Source organism: Sturnus vulgaris, chromosome 1, assembly GCF_052056855.1.
Source record: "Sturnus vulgaris isolate bStuVul1 chromosome 1, bStuVul1.hap1, whole genome shotgun sequence".
In the NCBI taxonomy this organism is placed as follows: Eukaryota; Metazoa; Chordata; class Aves; order Passeriformes; family Sturnidae; genus Sturnus; species Sturnus vulgaris.
Window position 1 is genome coordinate 63318032 of NC_142243.1, and position 18453 is coordinate 63336484.

Here is an 18453-nt window from a genome sequence, read left to right on the forward strand (position 1 = left end):
AACTGCTCTCAGTGTAAAGTAATGTTCTATTACTGTTACAGCATCTGTGTGCAGAGTAGAGACAGCAGAGGCACTGCACCATTGACACAGAGATGGTTTATTTATGCTTCTCAAAAGGGAGCTCACAACCTGGAGTTATGATTATTTGGACTGGAAGAGGACAGGGGAGCAAGGTCAGCTTGGCTCAAGTTTACAGACAGAGAAGTGCCTGATCTTGGCTGCTGTGAACCTGGTTTGGTTATGAAAGCCTTCGTAGAATATTGCATTTATCTTATTTCCTTAAAAGACCGTGAAAAGGAGCTCATGCAGCAGTGGACAGCAGTGAAACAAGGTGCTCTTGCACAGGATGAGAGTCAACGACCATGAGGTGAATGAACTTTTACAGGCATGGGCCAGGAGCAGCTCCAATAAAAGTGTCTGAAGAGGAACCGGGGAAACACTAGGTGAAGTTAAGCTAAAAATAAAGGGAAAATAGTAATTTCATTCAAAAGCCAGCACCCATCCCACTCTCATCTGTGTGGAGCCATCCAAGCCCTCCCTTGAGTTGTCATAGTGGCAGCAACAGAGTGGTTGACTTGTATTTAGCATATAGCAACCACTTGAGCATGTTATTCTGACCCTTATGTGCCCATCATGGTTCATTAACTTGAGGCAGAATTGGGCTAAATGTGGTTTAAAGCTGGTTTACGTGCATAATTGTTAACGGGCATTTCTAGCTAAAAACATAGTAGAAAACATAAATGGGACAATCCTTAAAATATCAGGTGAATGAATATTGCTGCTAAAGCTTAAGTGGATTGGGCCAAATACGACAGAATTTGTAACTTCAGTCTTTGCATTCGTGCAGTTGAGATGGTCCAGCTCAAGCACCTCTCACAGCAAGGAAGAAAACAGCAGAACGTTTATCTTGTAATATAGTGACTTGTGCTGGTCTCACCACATCACTGCCAACCGTGTTCCTTTGCTCAAAGGACTTGCCAATATTTCTCTCTTTCTTTTTTTTTCTATTTTTTTTTTCCAGACTTGGAACATTGTAACTGTATATTTTAAAATGAGGCTGAGATGGGTAATTCTGACTATGTCAGAGGTGAGGGCCTCGCCTTTGAACTCTGCTTCTATTGTACTTTCTAGTGGTGAAACCATGGATAAAAGTAGACTGACAATGCCCTTATCTGTAACCCTCTAGCCTTTGACTCTGTTGTAGTAGTTTCCCAAAGCCTGTGTGGTAGTATGCTTTATACCACATTTGAAGTTAGTTTGTGTTGAAGTGTGGTGTATCAGCTAGAAACAGGGACTGTGAGTTTTATATGAGCTTTTGTACACAACAGGAAATACAAGTACCCTACTCCCAGTGAATAATCTCATGTTTTAAATTACTATTTGTAAGAAAATTCTAGATTCTAGTCAGATTCCTAAAGTAGATTTCAATATAGAATCCTAATAGAATCTTCCCTGGAGAAGATAAAGCTTTTTTATAGCAAGTTCCAGTACCTAAAGAGGCGTACAATAGAGCCAGAGAGGGACTTTTCCCGGGGGCATGCAGTGGTCAGACACATAAACTGAAGGGTAGGTTTAGATCAGAGGTTAGGAAGATGTCCCTTATTTGAAAAGGGTGGTGAGGCACTGGAACAAGCTGCCCAGAGAAGCTGTGGATGCCCCATCCATGGAAGTGCTCAAGGCCAGGTTGGATGGGGCTCTGAACAACCTGGTCCAGTGAAAGGTGTCCCTGCCACTGGCAGAGGGGCTGGAACTACTTGACTTTTAAGGTCCCTTGCAACCCAAAGAATTCTATGATTCTATCATGCAGCTTGATCATCTAAGGATTTTGGATCGGGCCTAGCATTGGGACTACCCTGTTCCATGAAGGGAAACATGAGGAGGAGGCAACCAGGATGAGGTAACACGTATGCACAGTCCAGAGACAGTGCTGCACATGCCAGAAACTGCATCTGAAAAGAGGCTCCCAAACAAAAAGTCACAGTGTAAGAAGTTAAATTGTATGAATGTATAATACTTTCTCTAACTCTGCCTTCATTCCATTTTATAACATATAAATACTGTGTTTGTGCCTTAACATCTAAAACAAATGTAGTAGGCTTCCAAGCAGGTAGGTTTTTTGTCTTTCCCCTGTACTACATCCCTTGTAAGCAGTGAAAAAGCATTTTGGATACCACAGATTTGAAATTCCACCCTGCCTAAGTAATTACATCCCAAAAAAAAAAAAATAAAAGAAAAAGAACCAACAACCTAACCCCTACTATTGTCATCTGCAGTCTTGAAACGCTCCAACACTGACTTGCAGGATAATTTTTACAGCACACTGGTGCTTCTCAAATAGTCCCTGAAGCCACTCAGTGGGAATGGCCAGCTACCAGCATATTCTATAACAATTCCAACTATAACATACAGTAACAAATAGTAACAAATGCAAAGTACAGCACAGCTCATAGCTCTAAATTATAAAAATACCATTCCAATTTATGGGGCTATGCTTGTTGAGATAAAATACAGCTAATAATAAAGCTGTTTCTGTACTACAATTTCCAGTGCCCCAGGTGTAGGAAACATGGATATAAATGGGATGAATTCTGGATGCTCCCCAGTATCCAGTGCCTCAGTAGTATTGGAAACAAAACTATTCTGAGGCAACATAGTTCTCTGCTGGCTTACAGTTACTTAAAACAGCATAGCATTTACCTATTTATATAAGGGAATAAGAGTATTTTTACTCTAACATAACTGCATTAGGGAGACATTAATTTTGTCAGAGATAATTGAAAACCTGTGGCTGTAGGTCTGCATTCTGCTTTTAACTGTGTCTCTAGGTCCTCATAAATCCATTAAGAGCTGGGTATGAGCTGTAAGTACAGAATTTGGCCAGATGCTTCTTGTTTCATTTTGATTTTCTGCAGCGGATATGTGCAAGCTTCTACTCCAGCCTCAATGAAGCTCAGACTCTTCCTGGGCCTTCTGACTTATTTTACTGAGAGGAAAATCCTGAGTTTTTGCTGTCATTTGCTACCACCTTTCGCAAACGTGTTTTGTTTGTCTCAGAGGCTAAAAGAGCTCGTGTTTGGGGGTCTGTGTGTCACTGTTGGGAAAGTGACTGGGAAACTGCAACTAGACTGCAGCTCCACACATGGTGTGGGGAGAATGAATGGGCTCCCCTCCAATCACCAAATCTTCCCTTGAGAATGGGAAATGTGAAACTACAGTTGTATTTATTAATTTCGCTTCTAGGATGCATCCTGCTGTCCAAGCCTGATTGCTGAAGACCTTAGATATTGTCCATCTCCTTTCTTGGTCACTATATAATGATTCTTTGAATGTAACTTTGGTATCTGTGTACAGTTCCTATATTATCCTTCAAGATCACTATTTTCCTTACCTTCTTACCCTTGTGTAAAGGCTTATGTATTTTGTTTGTAGTGCAGGTTCCTTTATGTGTATATATGTGCGAATAGAAAACATGACCCAATTATTAGACTCACAATCAAAATATTGTTAGATGTGTTTGGCCAGAAAAGAAGCATGTCCACTTTTGAAGCTATTGGGAAGGGGAAAAAATCTATCTGGCCAAGAATTTAAAAGTGCCAAAGGGATTTTGTTTCTGGATGAGGAGCTAGTCTTTCCATTTCCAAACAAAATACCTATACATAAAAAAAAAATATTTCATGGCAATTGTTTCTGTATGAAGCACATCAGCGTTTTTTTCAGTTAATGAATTCCCCCTGGAAGTGTTCCAAATGTGTGTGGATATGGCAGCTGGGGACATGGTTTAGTGATGAACATGATGGGGCTGGGTTAACATTTGGACTCAATGACCTTGGTGGTTTTTTCCAATTGTTATGATTCTGTGATTATAATGTACAGAGAAGAAGATAGATCAGGATTTATTTCATCGTGTACTATAACATCCTTGGTATAGGAAGAACACTTTACAATTTCTTTGCAAGACCACTAATACAATGGAAAACACTTTGCCATGTGTATTCCAGGCTAGTACTGCATATGAGCAATGAATAACAGACATATATTGCAGCTAAATAAACTCTCCAGCTCTTCATCAGAACCAGCTTGCCAGTTCACAGAGCAAAGAGTAAGATTCTTTTATTTTGTCTGATTTCAATCAGGTATTTTAAGCAAAGTTTTTCAGTTCATTTTGCTTGTGGTATTCAGATGGACTGTCATATCTTTTCCATTACTATTCCATTTGGATTTATTCAGCCTACATAGCTATTACAGTCACAGGTAACTGAATGAATTTAAAAACTGAAAGAGGATTTCTGTATAGATTCAGTTCTGAATCAGTCATTATGATTAAAAATGTTATCTTTTCTTGCTTGCTCTTAATTCTTAGAAGAAGAAAATTGGTAGTTGTGTTTCTGGTATGCTGCTAGAGTGTGCCTCCCCAAGGCCCTAGTTAAAATTGGGTGCAGATCCTTAGCTGTTGTCTTTGCTCCTTCATTATTTGGTAGGATTTGTCTCTCTGGGCATGTTTGGCAGAGATACATAATCCTACCTGTTTGCCAAAGCCTGAATACTCTTTCAAAGCTGAGTTTTGATTGCTGAACAGTATTTGTTATGTACCCAGTGCAATTAAGGAGATAAATGTGAAAATAGGGCATAAATAAAATCTAACCTCTGTTGTAGACATAGGTAACTGCAAGGCCTAAAGCAAACCCTCTGTAAATTTAATCCTGTTTTATGAAACTGTGCCGTGCTGTTTGTAGAGAGCTATTGCTGCCTTTGTGAGAAAAAAGGATCTCAATATATTTAAGAAATATATTTAAGAAATCAAATGTTGCTCATTTTCCACTGAATCCACCATGCAAGTACGTTCAGCATTTTTTGCAGTTTATGGACAGCTGAAGTTGCAGGAAATACCTGTTGCCATTCAATTTAACCAAATGTTTATATGTGCCTTCCTTTAGGATACGAGTAACCTCTGTTAGTCAAAGGACAAAAAATGATGTGTGTACATAGCTAGATGTGGTTAAGCACTCCCTGGACTGTGGCCTGAAGCATCAGAAGCACGTTCCTGCTGTTATAACCCTTTCAATTTCAGTTTTTCAGGTCTTTCTTAAATCAGGTAAATCAAATGGGCTGTGTACCCCGAGGATAAATAACACGTTTTTTTTTCTCATGCACAGAGCGAGGCTCAAAAGGCCACCTTGACCTCACGGAGCTGATAGGAGTCCCTCTTCCCCCTTCTGTCTACTTTGTCACGGGCTACGGAGGGTTCCCAGCCTACAGCTTCGGTCCGGATTCCAACATCGGGCGGCTGACCAGCGCTATCATCCCATCGCCTTTCTACACAGATTTCGCCATCGTGGTCACCGTGAAGCCAAACAGCGACCGTGGAGGAGTGCTCTTTGCAATAACAGATGCCTTCCAAAAAACTATTTACCTGGGACTGAGGATTTCACCAGTTGATGACAGCACCCAGAGAATAATCATGTACTACACGGAGCCTGGATCCCATATCTCCCGAGAGGCTGCTTCCTTTAAAGTGCCAGTGATGACTAACAGGTGGAATAAATTTACAGTGACTGTTGAGGGAAATGATGTTGCTTTGTTCATGGACTGTGAAGAATATCAGAGGCTTCAGTTTCAAAGGTCTGCTCGAACCTTGGTATTTGAATCTGGCTCTGGGATATTTGTCGGTAATGCAGGAGCCACAGGACTGGAAAAGTTCACAGTAAGTGCTGTCTGATAAATTCACATGCCTCAGTGTTTAATGCATGTACTCTCCACCCAAGAAACCCTGCTTTCTGTGGTTATATCCCAAGTGAGGGTCAAATCATAGAGCTTGTGTTTTCCATACCTAGCTAGGGTTTGGACAGTGAAGTTATATAACTTCTGGTTTAATATATAAATGTTATGAGAGCCTCAGAATTTTATTAATAGTCCATATATTAAGCCAAATCCTCAGTTTGAATATTAGAAATTTCAAAGTAAATATGTCACATAATTTTTTATGGCCTTTCTAGGAAGAGCAGATTTCAGAGGATTCATTTTCTTAATTTCTGAGAATACCTTACTATTAAGCCAATGCTTTAAACGTTTATTAGTTTGGTATTCATATTCAACATCAGAAGGAGGATGATGTCATCAAAGGTAAAGATAGTTGGAAGATAAGGGTGTATTTTTACAATCTGTATGTTATTCGAAGCTTATCAGGTGCTTTAGGAAGTAGAATGCACCAAAACCACTACTACAAAGCTTCCAAGCATTCTTAGCTTGAGGGCAAACATCCTTCCTGCAGCATCCTGACTGAAATTCTCAATCACTGAGAGCAGCCACTATGTGTGAGATCGTCTCATTGTCAAACGGAAAGGAAAATGTCACATTTTACCTGCCCTATTTTTGTATTTCCTGTACTTCAGAACTTGCACTGTATTTTGTGGGATTAATGTCTCTTCTAAATTAGTCAAGCAGCAGCATAAAACAGAGTGAGTCCTTTTATTTAGGGAAGAAAGATGTACTTTCCAAAGTTCAGGTGTACTGGCAGGTTGTGATTTCCACCTGGTAAGCAGCGAGTTTAATGTACTTCTATCATTTGTCTGACTAGTCTAAGCACCTAGAATTACAGAACTGTATGGATTGGCAGGAAATAAAAGGTAGAAAGTGATATGTAGGAAAACTGCAGGTTGGTGCTACCTTTCTTAGGCAAATAGGAGGACTGGAGTATTGTGAATGCCTGATCACTAAGTAGGATTGAGAAACATTCAAGGAAAGGAAACCACCTTGGTATCCCACCTGGAAAACACATGTGATGATCTCTGGCTGAGATTATCACCAATAAATCTGTAAATATGATGACAGAAACGCCTGGTGGATGACACTTTAATGCATTTCCACTGAAACAGGCTGTTCTGTATGCTATGTTCAGTACATAAATTTCAGCCAAATCTCTGAGTGCTTCATTAGCACTAATTGTGACTTGTACTCTAGGTTCCTGTGCCTTTATTTCTTCATGTATCATATGTCACAATTGCTTTCGAGAAGAAAAACTAAATGCTTGAACCTCACTCAAACTCTGCTTCTATGCCAAGAACTGTTTACATTAATTGCCCAAAACAGAAACAAATCATAGCAGATTGTGAAAATGAATAGATGTCAGATGCTGGTTTGCTCTGGCTAATGGGAATTCATGTGTCTAAGGCTCTGGTTGTCAGACACAAAAGGACATAACTATCATCAGTTTTACTGAAACCAAAGGAAAATCTAGTCCTGATACTTGTAAAGATAAGTAGAAACCAGACAACAACCAAGTACAGCTGAATCAGTGATGATGCCAGATGCTGCAAACTAGTTTTTACAGGGAAGGCAGCAGCTGTAAGACCCAGAGTGGGAGTTAAATATCACATACCTACCATCCCTATCATGCAGAATGGTCCATAACTTTCCTTGTTGGAGGAACTGGCTAGCAGTAACACTTGGGAAACATTAGAGCTCTCCATTTTACTTTTTTCTACCACCTAGGGCCACAGATTAGAGCAAGAGGAGAAAATGTGTTCCCCAAATGTGAAAAAAAAAATCACTTCCAGGAGACTGCTTAATTGGTTGTGCTTCCTTTCATGTATGATTTTTCAGTGAACTGTTCAGTCGGTCTGACATCGTTCAATATCTGAGTTGCTGATTAAATTTTGAGAGAAATAGGATGTTGAGATTACTGAGCTATTGCCTCAGAAGGTCAGCAAAATCAGGAGGCACCAAGTGCATGAGTTTCATGGTCTTCAAAGGTAGATAAATCAGAGAATTTTTAAAGATAGAATCACAAATTTTATTATTTTCTAAAATATTCTAGGTTGGTGTTATATGTGAACAAGTTCTTGACCTGAATATTTGTGCCCAGTTGTGCATCATATCTAACTCCGTGAAATCTTGTAATAAGGAAACATCCCCCACATTTCTTAAAGCACTTTGAGTCTTTGCAGAAACAGTAGTTAAATGTTTTAAATGAAATTATTACTGTTCCTTGAGCGTGTCAGACTGAGAAGTACAGTTTGTGACTCTGAAAAAAGAAACATTTGTTATCAGAAAATCCATCTCCTTTATTTCCTCTCTGAAAAGTTTTAAACTGGTTTCTTCCTGACTCACTTCATCACTTATTGGTATTCCCCTCCCATCCTTTGTCTCCATTTTTAGGGCTTTCACATGCCACTTCTGGAGCTGCCATGCACTTCTTAACTAAAAAAAGCAGACAGTGTTTTACAGAGTGTATGACATAATCCAGGACTAGATCCTTCAGCTGGGGCACTAACAATGCAGTGTGGTGATCAGAGTGTCGCTGGGACATGACAGTCATTGCATTCTGGCAGCTTCCATTTGCTCCACATTTTGCAAAAGAAAAATTTGTGAACATGTTTATATCTTTAAATTTGGGTTGTTATCAGGGAATTTTGTGCTTCAGACCATTTTCCAAGTAAATTAGAACACCCCTCCACCCTCGCTCCCCTTCACATATGCTACTTAAAATATTACTGCCTTGAAATGTTTTTGATGTTCCATGTAGGGCTCCATTCAACATCTGACAATCAAATCTGACCCAAGGGCTACTGAAGATCACTGTGAAGATGATGACCCTTATGTAAGTATTCTTATAAGCACTTCCTCAATGCCTCAGGGATTTCAAAGTAAATTTCCATCTGGCATTTTTCATAATACTAAATGTAGAATTTTTTTCTTAGAAACATTGTATCATACTTAAAACTATCTGTGGAGCAGATTTTTTTTCCTGTACAACCCCCAAACCTTTTTTTTTTTTAAGTATAATTTTATTTTGTCTAAAACACCTTTCAGGAAATGAACTGTGGCTTTTATTTTTCTGAAGGGTTGTTTTCATGGAATGCTGTAAGTACTGAAATGGCTTCGCCAACCAAAAAAGGGGCATTTTTCTGCATTTAAATAGCTAATTCCTTGGAGAACATGCTTTTTTCCCTGACTTTTATGAACTGCCTCCTAATTGGGTTTTGCACAGGCTTCAGGGGACAGCAGTGGCAATGGCAGCATTCCAGACTATGACGTTTCTGAGGCACAAGAAGCCCTTGCACCTTCTCGTCTTCCCATAAGGGTAAATTTATTTCATTTATTTACTTTAAAACTCTGTTTTAATATTACTCTTTTAAAGGATGGGGTCTGGAGTTGGTGAGTAGCTTTCATATTTGGCAGTTTCCAAAGGCTCCCATGAGAACAACGTGCACCCATTCATGGGAATGATGGCACAGTGTCAGATAAAAAATCTGGTATATTTGACAACAGTCAGCAAACAGATATCGGGTAGAGTATAATACAAGATTGGGAAAATATATATGACAAAATATATATGGCTTCCACTTCTTGGGAACACTCTTTTACTCTGCATGAGTTTTTATCTCAGGAAATGCTTGAGCCAAGAGTATATGTGGTTAGCGGGACTCAGCTGAGTTGCTCGTCCTTGAATTTCTTGCTTCGTTGTTTGGGATTTTTTTAACACGTGAGAATTTTACCACCCTCTGATTCCTGCTGCAGAATTTTTTAGCTAATTTAATGGCATGTTTTGTGAAGTACATGCACTTTTTTCTTGCCCTTCTGAACATGCTGACTGTGGCTCTCCTTTGGGGGTTAACTGACTGGATGACAGAGTAAAAATCTGTTTCTTACCATATTTAGAGATTTCCAACATATCATGTCTTTCTCACTTTCTGTACCAGGATTAAATATTCCAGCCCATTCCTCACAATGAAGCTTTCCATGTTCCATGCTGCTTGTGTCAAACATTCTTCTTTTTAATACAAGTTCTCATTAGTTCCTTTAGAGAAAATCAGTAGGTTTCTGAGAAATGACTTCACAGAAACCATGCTCACATTTGTCTGATATTGTACAGGCTTCAGCTCTTTCACTGTTGAATCTTACAGAACCCGTGGGCAAAACCTTTTTTGGTTGTGATGTCCTGTCATTCACTTACTGTATTTCTTACCCTTTTCATACAAAGGCTTCAGTTTTAGTCACACTGCTGAGTTTCCCAAGAACATTTTTCTGCAGGAATTTTAACTCTTCCAGGGTCAACATCAATGGAAGAACACCTTATTTCTTTTCTAATCTAGACTTCAAATTCTCTGATCACTCTTTTTATAACTTTATTGAGTATCGATCCAGCCTCCTGCTCCTGATGTCTTTGAACAAAATCGTATTAATTTTGTTTGCCTTTTACATATAGCTCATTAAATTCATTTTGGCCTGCCTTGTGCTTTGCACAGCCTCACAGACAGTTGAGTTTGAAAGGGACCCTCGAAAATTGCCCTGTCCAATTCTCTTTTCAAAGCAGAGCCAAATACAGCAGCTTGCTCAGAGAGCAGGTTTTTCAGTGCCAGATAGTTTTGGATTTCCTCAAGAATGGAGACTCCACAACCTCTCTGTTTCAATGCAGGGTTTTTTCTGACATAGAGCCTGAATTTCTTGTATTTTAATGTCTGCCCATTGTCCCTTTTCCCTTCACTGGCTACAGCCAGTGAGATGGATCTGGTTCTGTCTTCTTTACTCCCTCTTATCAGGATCTTCTATACATTGAAAAGATTGTTCTGAGCCTTGAGGCAGTCCTTGCCCTCTCATTTTCCTCTAAATGATCAAAGGACAGGCAGCTGCCCCAGCTGGTACTGCTGCATGGGGTAATTCCTCACTGGATGCAGGATTTGCACTTTACTTTTCCTGAATTTCTGCAGCCAGGTAGGGTTTTTCCAAATGGCAGCAAAATCACCTCTTATGATTGTCAGTGCTTGATGACTCCTCTGCATTTTACATCACACCACAAAACTTAATCCATGAAATCTTACTGTGCCTTGACTTTTTCTCATTTGGATAAAACCATAGCTAATTCAGGAAAGATGTCTAGCTTCTCTATCCAGAAAAATACAAATTCTTTTAGCTATTGTTTTTAGCTTCTGTTTAATAATCTTCATAATTACTGCACTATTCAAAATTACACACAACAATAGTAGAATTTTTGGCTTTTATTCCTCCTTCTAAAAGATGTTATTTAATCCCAGCTAGCCACACAGCCACTCACTCATTGCCCCACCAGTAGGATGGGCAGAGAATTGGAAGAGAAGTCAGAAAACTCGTGGGTTGAGACAAACATTAATAGGTAAAGCAGTGTTGAGTGGAATGAAAAAAGCCAAAGGTCCTACTTGAAAATGTCTCTGACAAGTGTACATTGCTTGTGGTTTCCTCCCTCTCTTATGGGTTTGTCAAGTGTACATCCCTCACTTTGGAGGAATGAAGTCCAAAGGTATTACACTAGTTTTTCTCAGGATTCTGGTTTGCTTCATAGATGTGGTGGTTCTGATTACTGTGCTTTGAGGAAGGTAATCTAGTGATCCTGCCTTTAAAACATGTGATAAGCCTTTACTCTAAACCATTCTTTGGGATTTTTTTTTTTAGCCTGAAGATACGTTGGCTGAGCCAGTGGAAGCCCCCCCAACCATATTGTCTTATTTGGAAGAGAATGATTTCTCTGGAAATCACAGATCAGAAGAAACCTCAGAAGCAGCTAAATTTAAAGAACAAGGCACTGCCTCGGGTTTTGGGGTTTTCTTGGGGGGTGGGGTCATTTACATTCTCTGTTTTTGAGTCTGTCATTTCTCTGTGTATGGAAAGCTACTGTCATATTTTGGGTGTGGCCAGGAAAGGAAAATCGTATGGTTTTGGACATCCTGTCTGCTAGAAAAAAAATTGGCACATCAAACATTTGGTCTTTGAAAGTGCAGTCTGTTAGACTGCAATTTATTAATAGCAGCAAAAGTAAGTGGTAGCAACTACAGCCACTGTTCCAACACATCTCTCACTTCTCCCTCTGTATAGGGGCTTATCTCAGACTCATTTTTGTTACACATGCAGAGAAGGGATTTACCCTTCTATAGTGTGGAAGTTTCAGTTACAGAAGGGTAGTTCATATTTTAATTTTTTTTAAAAAAAGTACTAGGATAAAACTAAGAAACTGAGCTGAGGAGCTGCTGCTGTGACAATGTGCAGCACTCCAGAAAAAGTGCAAGTGTTAGGCAAAGGGAATGAAAGGAGAAAAATCCTCTTCATTCTGCTCGGGCCAGTGAGTACATGGCACCCCTTGAGTCACACTTCTGCAAATAGTTCTGCTGGCTCTAAAGCCACGGGGCATCTTTAAAATGATACAGTAAAGCCCAGCCTTACATGTAAAACTGAATCCTGTCACAGAATAAACAACTATTCACTACTTCTGTCACCCCCAAAAGATGTGAATGTGCCTTGTGCACCAGAGGTGGTGTTTTGGGTGCAGCTGAAGGCAGCTAAGGCAGCTAAGCAAGGCATGATGCAGTGAGGAATCCAGTCCTGGATTCCAGGGCTGGTTATATTAATAAGTCCAAAGACAATGTTGCTATTTAAACTCCATACATACTTCAGATAGTACCTGTTGTAATTAACTCTTCTTTTTTTTTTTGTTACATGGATGACCAATAGGTAACCATTAGTCCTTGACCTTAAAATAGACATGTTTTGTAATTTTACTCTCTCCTTTTTCTTTTCTTGTTAAATTTTCAGAGTTCTAAAATTACTAATATCAATCTTTGGAATGTGTTTTAGTCATAATCTGAATGATTTCTTTTTTCATACAACTTGCAGCATCTGTCTCTGATAAATACCTCTGGGCAGGTTTTGTTTTATTCTCTCATATATAAGTGATTATTTTATTTAGATTCAGCTGTCATGGAAACTGGACAAGGCAACAGTGAATCTTCCACTGTCACACAGAAAATGTTAAGAGAAGAAGATGGCTCCGGTGCTGGTGTTTTGCCAGCAGTAAGCAGAGAGGAGGTCTGTATAATGGGTTTATGGCATGCCTAATCTTTTAGTCCCAAGAACAGGAAAATCTGGACTTTGAAACATATTGCATTTGTAAGGTAGTGTGTAACCTGAATTCTGTGTGATCCTGCAAATTAGAATTACACAGGTCACCATTTGGAATCCTGTGAGCTACTGAAATACTTGACCTACTTACTGGTATATTTCAAAATAATCAGCTGGCAATACATTTTTATTAACTAATATTCCTAATCCAACAGTCACCACAGATTTTTTCTAAGCAAAAAGTAAATAATGACCTTTCCTTCCTCTTGCTTTTAGACTCCTATACCAAAAGTTCACTCTTTTTATTGCCTGAAACTACAGTAAGTTATGACAGCTTCTTTTTGCCAGAAAACACACTGTGTCGTGAATGACAGAGATTTAAAATAAAATTTCCACACTATGTATGTTTAGTTCAAATGTTTAAGGTCGCTTCTTGCAGGGCCTTCTTGTGTTCCTGTGTTTACTGTGGTAAAATAGAGCAAGTGGTGAAACATTAAGTTAAGGATCATTCATTGGAGCTGACATACAAGAAGTTTTAGTATTTGTTGGAAAACTTCCAAATATAACTCCTCTATCATTTTCATGCCTGCATTCACATCTTTTTAAAGCAGCAATTCTAATATTGGTTTATATAAATAAATTGATAAACTCAATATCAGATAAACTATTACTATCTTCTCTTTTTTTCAGTTTTGGGCCATTTTTCTTAAACAGAAATTCAATCTTGATTTAAGAAGTGTGACACATTAAGCTTAAATCTATTGTGACAAGTAATTTTGCTACTCATCCATCTTTACAAGTTCTCCCTAACTTTATTTCAATTTCTAAATACTTTTTACTACACAGATACCCAAGATGATTATATATTATAATAATGACCAATCATTTAAAAAATAATAATTTTTAAAAGTTGTTGCTTCCACTTCTCTCTGTTTTTGCTTGCACCCGGTGTTACTCCTGCCTAGGTGCAGAATCCAGTGTTTTTTCTTCTTTAGTTTCATGCTATTAATCACTGCCCAATGATCCAGATCCCTCTGCAAGGCCTCTTGTCCCTCGGGAGTGCCAGCAGCCCTCTCAGTTTGGAATAATCATCAAACTTGCTCACGGTGCATTCAACTCCTGCATCCAGATCACTGAGAGATACATTGAACAGAACTGGCCCTAGGACTGATCCCTGAGGAACGCCACTGGTGACCAGTCACCAGCCACATGTGGCCCTGTTCACTGCAACCCTTGAGCTCTGCCCTTCAGCCAGATCTTCACCCAGCACTCCATGAACCCACTCATCCCACAGCTGGAAAATTTGTCCCAAAGGATGCTGTGATGGATAGCATCAAAAATCTTACAAAAACCCAGGGAAATTACATCCTCCTCTGTCTCTTCATCCTTCGTGTGGGTGACTTCACCACAGAAAGACACCAAATTAGTGAAGATTAAGACTTTTGCTTTGTGAGCCCAAGCTGAGTGTTCCTGATAAGTGCAATGTTCTTTAAATGCTTTTCAGTGGTGCTCAGTATGATTTTCTCCTCAATTTTCCAGGTTAGGCTAACAGATCTGTAGTTCTACATCTTCCCTTACATTCTTTTTGTAGACTGGAATTACACTGATTACCTTCCAGTCAACAGGAACCTGTCCAGACTCCCAAAATCTTCAGCAGATGATTGAGAAGGGTCCTGCTATACCATCTGCTACCTCCTTCAGTACTCTAACACTGGATCAACAATCCTGTTATCTCATTCAGGCTGTGATCTCTACCCACAGTTTAACTAAATAGATTCTCTTCTAACACTTTTCCAGATGGGAAAAAATTCTGTAACGAGTCCAGACAAAAAAAAAAATTGCTGGACTTTGGGACCTTTCCTTTTGTGAAAACCCAGAAAGGTCTTTTAAAAAATCAGCTTACAGATCCTTTGCTGAAAGCTGTCATCCTGTTAACTTTAAAATGCTTTGGGAGTTATTATATTCCATCTCTCCTGGTTTCATTAGCTGTTAATAGAACTCAAAATATTTTATTGGTGCTTTAAAATGTGAGTAAATTCTAGTGTTTATTTCAAAATAAAATACTGACTTACATGTTTTGCTCTGTATGCTGGTTTTTAATTTAAATATGTATTAATGTCCAAGCTTCATTCCTGGAAGGCCTTATTTTGTTCCTGGAATATTTAAATTATTCCTTTTGTTATTATTACTTTCTCTTGATCAAATACTAATGTTTAGTAATATTTTAGTCTGGCTGTTTTCCATTTTTACTCTTTGTTATCATTGTTTTACCTTCTGCCACTTTTTAACCAATATGTAACCCTCCTTTGTTAGTCGTGGATCTTGGGGAAGTTGGCTAAAACACTCCTAAACATGTCTGCCTTAACTCTCACAATTTTTTCCCTGACAGACTGAGTATGTGAAGATTATATTTTTTCAGATCTACACTATTGACTTAGACTGTGCAGATTTATGTGGATATGAAATAAGATCATTATCGTTTGCACCTAGGTAACCAGCTCACAGAGCAACTTATTTGTAGGTGCATGAATGATCTTTAATGTGGATTGCCTTTGCTGAATGGAATATACAGTTTGTATGGTGCCTGTCAGGTTCTGACTGCATTGAACAAAGCAAGGGTTGTAGGAGAAAAGGAAGTGGTGGGGAGGAGGGAAGTGAGAGAAATGGGAAAAGCAATACAACACATTTTTCATGTTTCACATTCTAATTACTCAGGGACAGAAAGGTCAGGAAGTAGAGGATGGGTCCACAGAGTCTCTAGGAGGATCAGGAATAGAAGATGTGGAAAATAAAGATCAGGGACCTCCTGGATCTCCAGGGAAACCTGGGCAACTTGGTCAACCTGTAAGTATTTTCACTCTGTTGAAAGAAAGCATGTATATCAGAGAGGGTCATAGGGATCCAACACACATGCATGGAGAGCTGGAACTGCACAGCCTTGCACACTGTCACCAGTTCCACTCCTATGAGAGCTCAGGAGGATCCTGCCTGCACTGCACAGGTGTCAGGGACAGGGGCCTGTGGGTGACAACCACCAGAAAGCAGAAGCAAACAGCTGCTGTGCGGACATACAGATGTTCTCAGAGCAGAGATTGCACCATTTCCTTGGGCAGGACTGCAGCACCCTCCCAGCTGTCAGGTTTGAATGTGTGCAAAGGTGCAGAACTCACAGGCCTCCTTCAGTGGCTTCTCCATATCCAGGATGTTTCACACCTCAAATCCTCATAAAGCATCAGCACAAGATGCATGAGATTAAAGAGAGGTGCAAAACATCCCACTGTGCCATAGCGTTTGATATAATTCTGGTTTGTCATTTTGTCACTGCATGGCACATCAAGATTTAATTAATTGCTTTTCTCTTCTGTTACTTCTATGTTACAGTGTTTTATTTATCTTTCTAATAAAGATGTTTTATTTTAGGGCATTCCTGGTAAAAATGGGTTACCTGTAAGTACTCTTTTATACATTTTTTGGTTAACCGAATTAAGAAAAACACAACATTTTTATGAGGCTCTGCTACACTGAGGCTTAAGCAACAGAGTTTTTTCTTCATCTCTCTTTAGAAGAGAGTTCTGGTGCTGTAGTTGACATCTTCAGGTTGTCAAAAGAGCAAAATCCAGGTTTCTAAGAGAAATTTAGGATTTCCCAGTTGCAAAGAAAGTAAGAGGCATGGCATAAACAGCTGTTCCAGGAATTCAGCTCTGGTGAGGCTTGCTTTTTCTGCAGAGGGGAATTTCAAAAAGGGGACATACTCAGACCCCTTCAGAGAGGTGCTTCATTTACCCTCCATAGACACGTGCTTCCATGTTGCCTGCTCCTAACCTCAACTGCAATTAACTTTGTAGTTAATTGAGAGTACTTTTGAGTCAATTGAGATGTACCTCTCACCCCTTTACTCTTGTGCAGTAATTTGACTGCATCTTCTGCTTCATCATTCCTGTTTTCCTTTCTCCGAGTTCCTCTACTTAACCCTTCTCTGTCACATTTCCTGTCCTTTTCCTGGGGTGTTCCTTCCCAGCTTCTCCAGACAGCTCCCACTCCTGGGTCAGTGCACCAGAAGCTGCTGATGTCCTGCACATGCATCCTCCGTGTGAGGAATTGCCCAGCAAAGCACACAGCAAACCTGCAGCTGTCCCATTCCGTGCACATCTCAGCTGCTGTTCTGTATCTGTCCCTACCGATGTTCTACTGCCTGGCTTCTTTGTTTCCTTTCTCATTTGTTTGTCTTTGTAATTTTGGTTTTGGGGTGGGGTTTTTTTGTTTGTTTTCTTTTTTGTTTGTTTGTTTGGGTTTTTGTTTTTTGGTTTTTTGGTTTGTTTTGGGTTTTTTGTTTTGGTTGGGTTTTTTGTTTTGTTTAGTTTTGTTCTTTCGTTTGGTTTTGTTTGTGTTTGTATTTGTCTGTCACTTTGTGCATCTTTCCCCTCTCCAGGACCTTACCACCCAGGGGCTGTCACCATTCCCATGCCCACTCCTCTTTTTCTATACTAACACATGCCACTGCTGGGAGCTTCCTGAGTCTCCCTGCCCCCTGAAACTGAACATCAAATAAAACTGGTGTGGTTTAAGATATTAAAAAGATAGTTCAGTGGTCATTCATGGGGTACATTAGTGAGCTCCTTTATGAATACTGCCTTCAGACACTGGTGTCTTCAAAGAAATGTAGCTATGTTTGTAAATCTCTAGCCAAAACTAGGTTATGTGTCGTTCTTTGGATAAGAAGCTTATATTTTATGTGTTAACAGGGGCCTGACTACCTTCATGCAGCATATCTTCAAAGAAAATTCTATGAAATCAATATTTCTTAGAGAAAATTCTTCAAATGTAATTCAAATGCTTCAAAACCAATTGTCTTGCCCTTGTGAAAACAATCCTACTTTCTATCATAGGCATCTTGTGAGAGGGTCTTGTACTTCTTGTAGTTATGCTTTTGTTCATGTGCACCTGGGTTCCAGTCTTACATATACCCATGTAACTTTACTATCAGTTTAATGGGGCCTCAGCAATGAAATTAGTATGTTCCGTGTTTATGTTGGTCATGTGTTTGCTACTTTTCTATGAACCTGCTACCAGTAACTCTATAGGAAAAAAAGGAAAAAAAACACCCTTCAGTCTTAGAGATACATTTTTCTCCCTAATGACTTTATATAACCCGTCTTTAAAATGAGGGCAGCCCTAAAACTTGTTCAGTAGGGTCCATAACCACAGCTGTCCAGATTTCCAGAATGCCAGTGGGAAAATACTATTTATTTGCCTTCCGAATGTTTTCTTGAGTGTGCTAACTGAATTCATAAGCAGTCCCATTTTATAATAGCACTGACTTTAAAGCTGGTGGGAGTAATTTCTAGCTAATGAACAAGCCTCTATAGGAAGAGCATATGCATATTTTATGTAGGTAATATGAAGATGTAAATAAGGATAATTTGGGATAATTTCATTTGATTGGTGAAGTTTAGAATGGAAAATGGAGTGAAATGCTCTCTAGTATCCCACATTGCCTGTCAGAGGCGTGTCCTCAGGAAGGATCTTAGTTGGCAGAAACTGATTAGATTCAGATTGGTTAAGACAAAAAGCAGTTTTAGTAGATGGTGG

General features: G+C 39.3%; 1 protein-coding gene across 1 annotated transcript in view; it reads left to right on the forward strand.

Annotated features, from left to right (window-relative positions):
* Positions 1–18453, forward strand: part of COL15A1 (collagen type XV alpha 1 chain) — a 124456-nt gene that overhangs the window by 39224 nt on the left and 66779 nt on the right. The window contains exons 3-9 of the mRNA XM_014877467.2: positions 5154–5701; positions 8522–8596; positions 8987–9079; positions 11425–11551; positions 12713–12831; positions 15580–15708; positions 16285–16311. Coding sequence (XP_014732953.2) covers positions 5154–5701; positions 8522–8596; positions 8987–9079; positions 11425–11551; positions 12713–12831; positions 15580–15708; positions 16285–16311 — 1118 coding nt within the window. The remainder of the gene's footprint in view (positions 1–5153; positions 5702–8521; positions 8597–8986; positions 9080–11424; positions 11552–12712; positions 12832–15579; positions 15709–16284; positions 16312–18453) is intronic.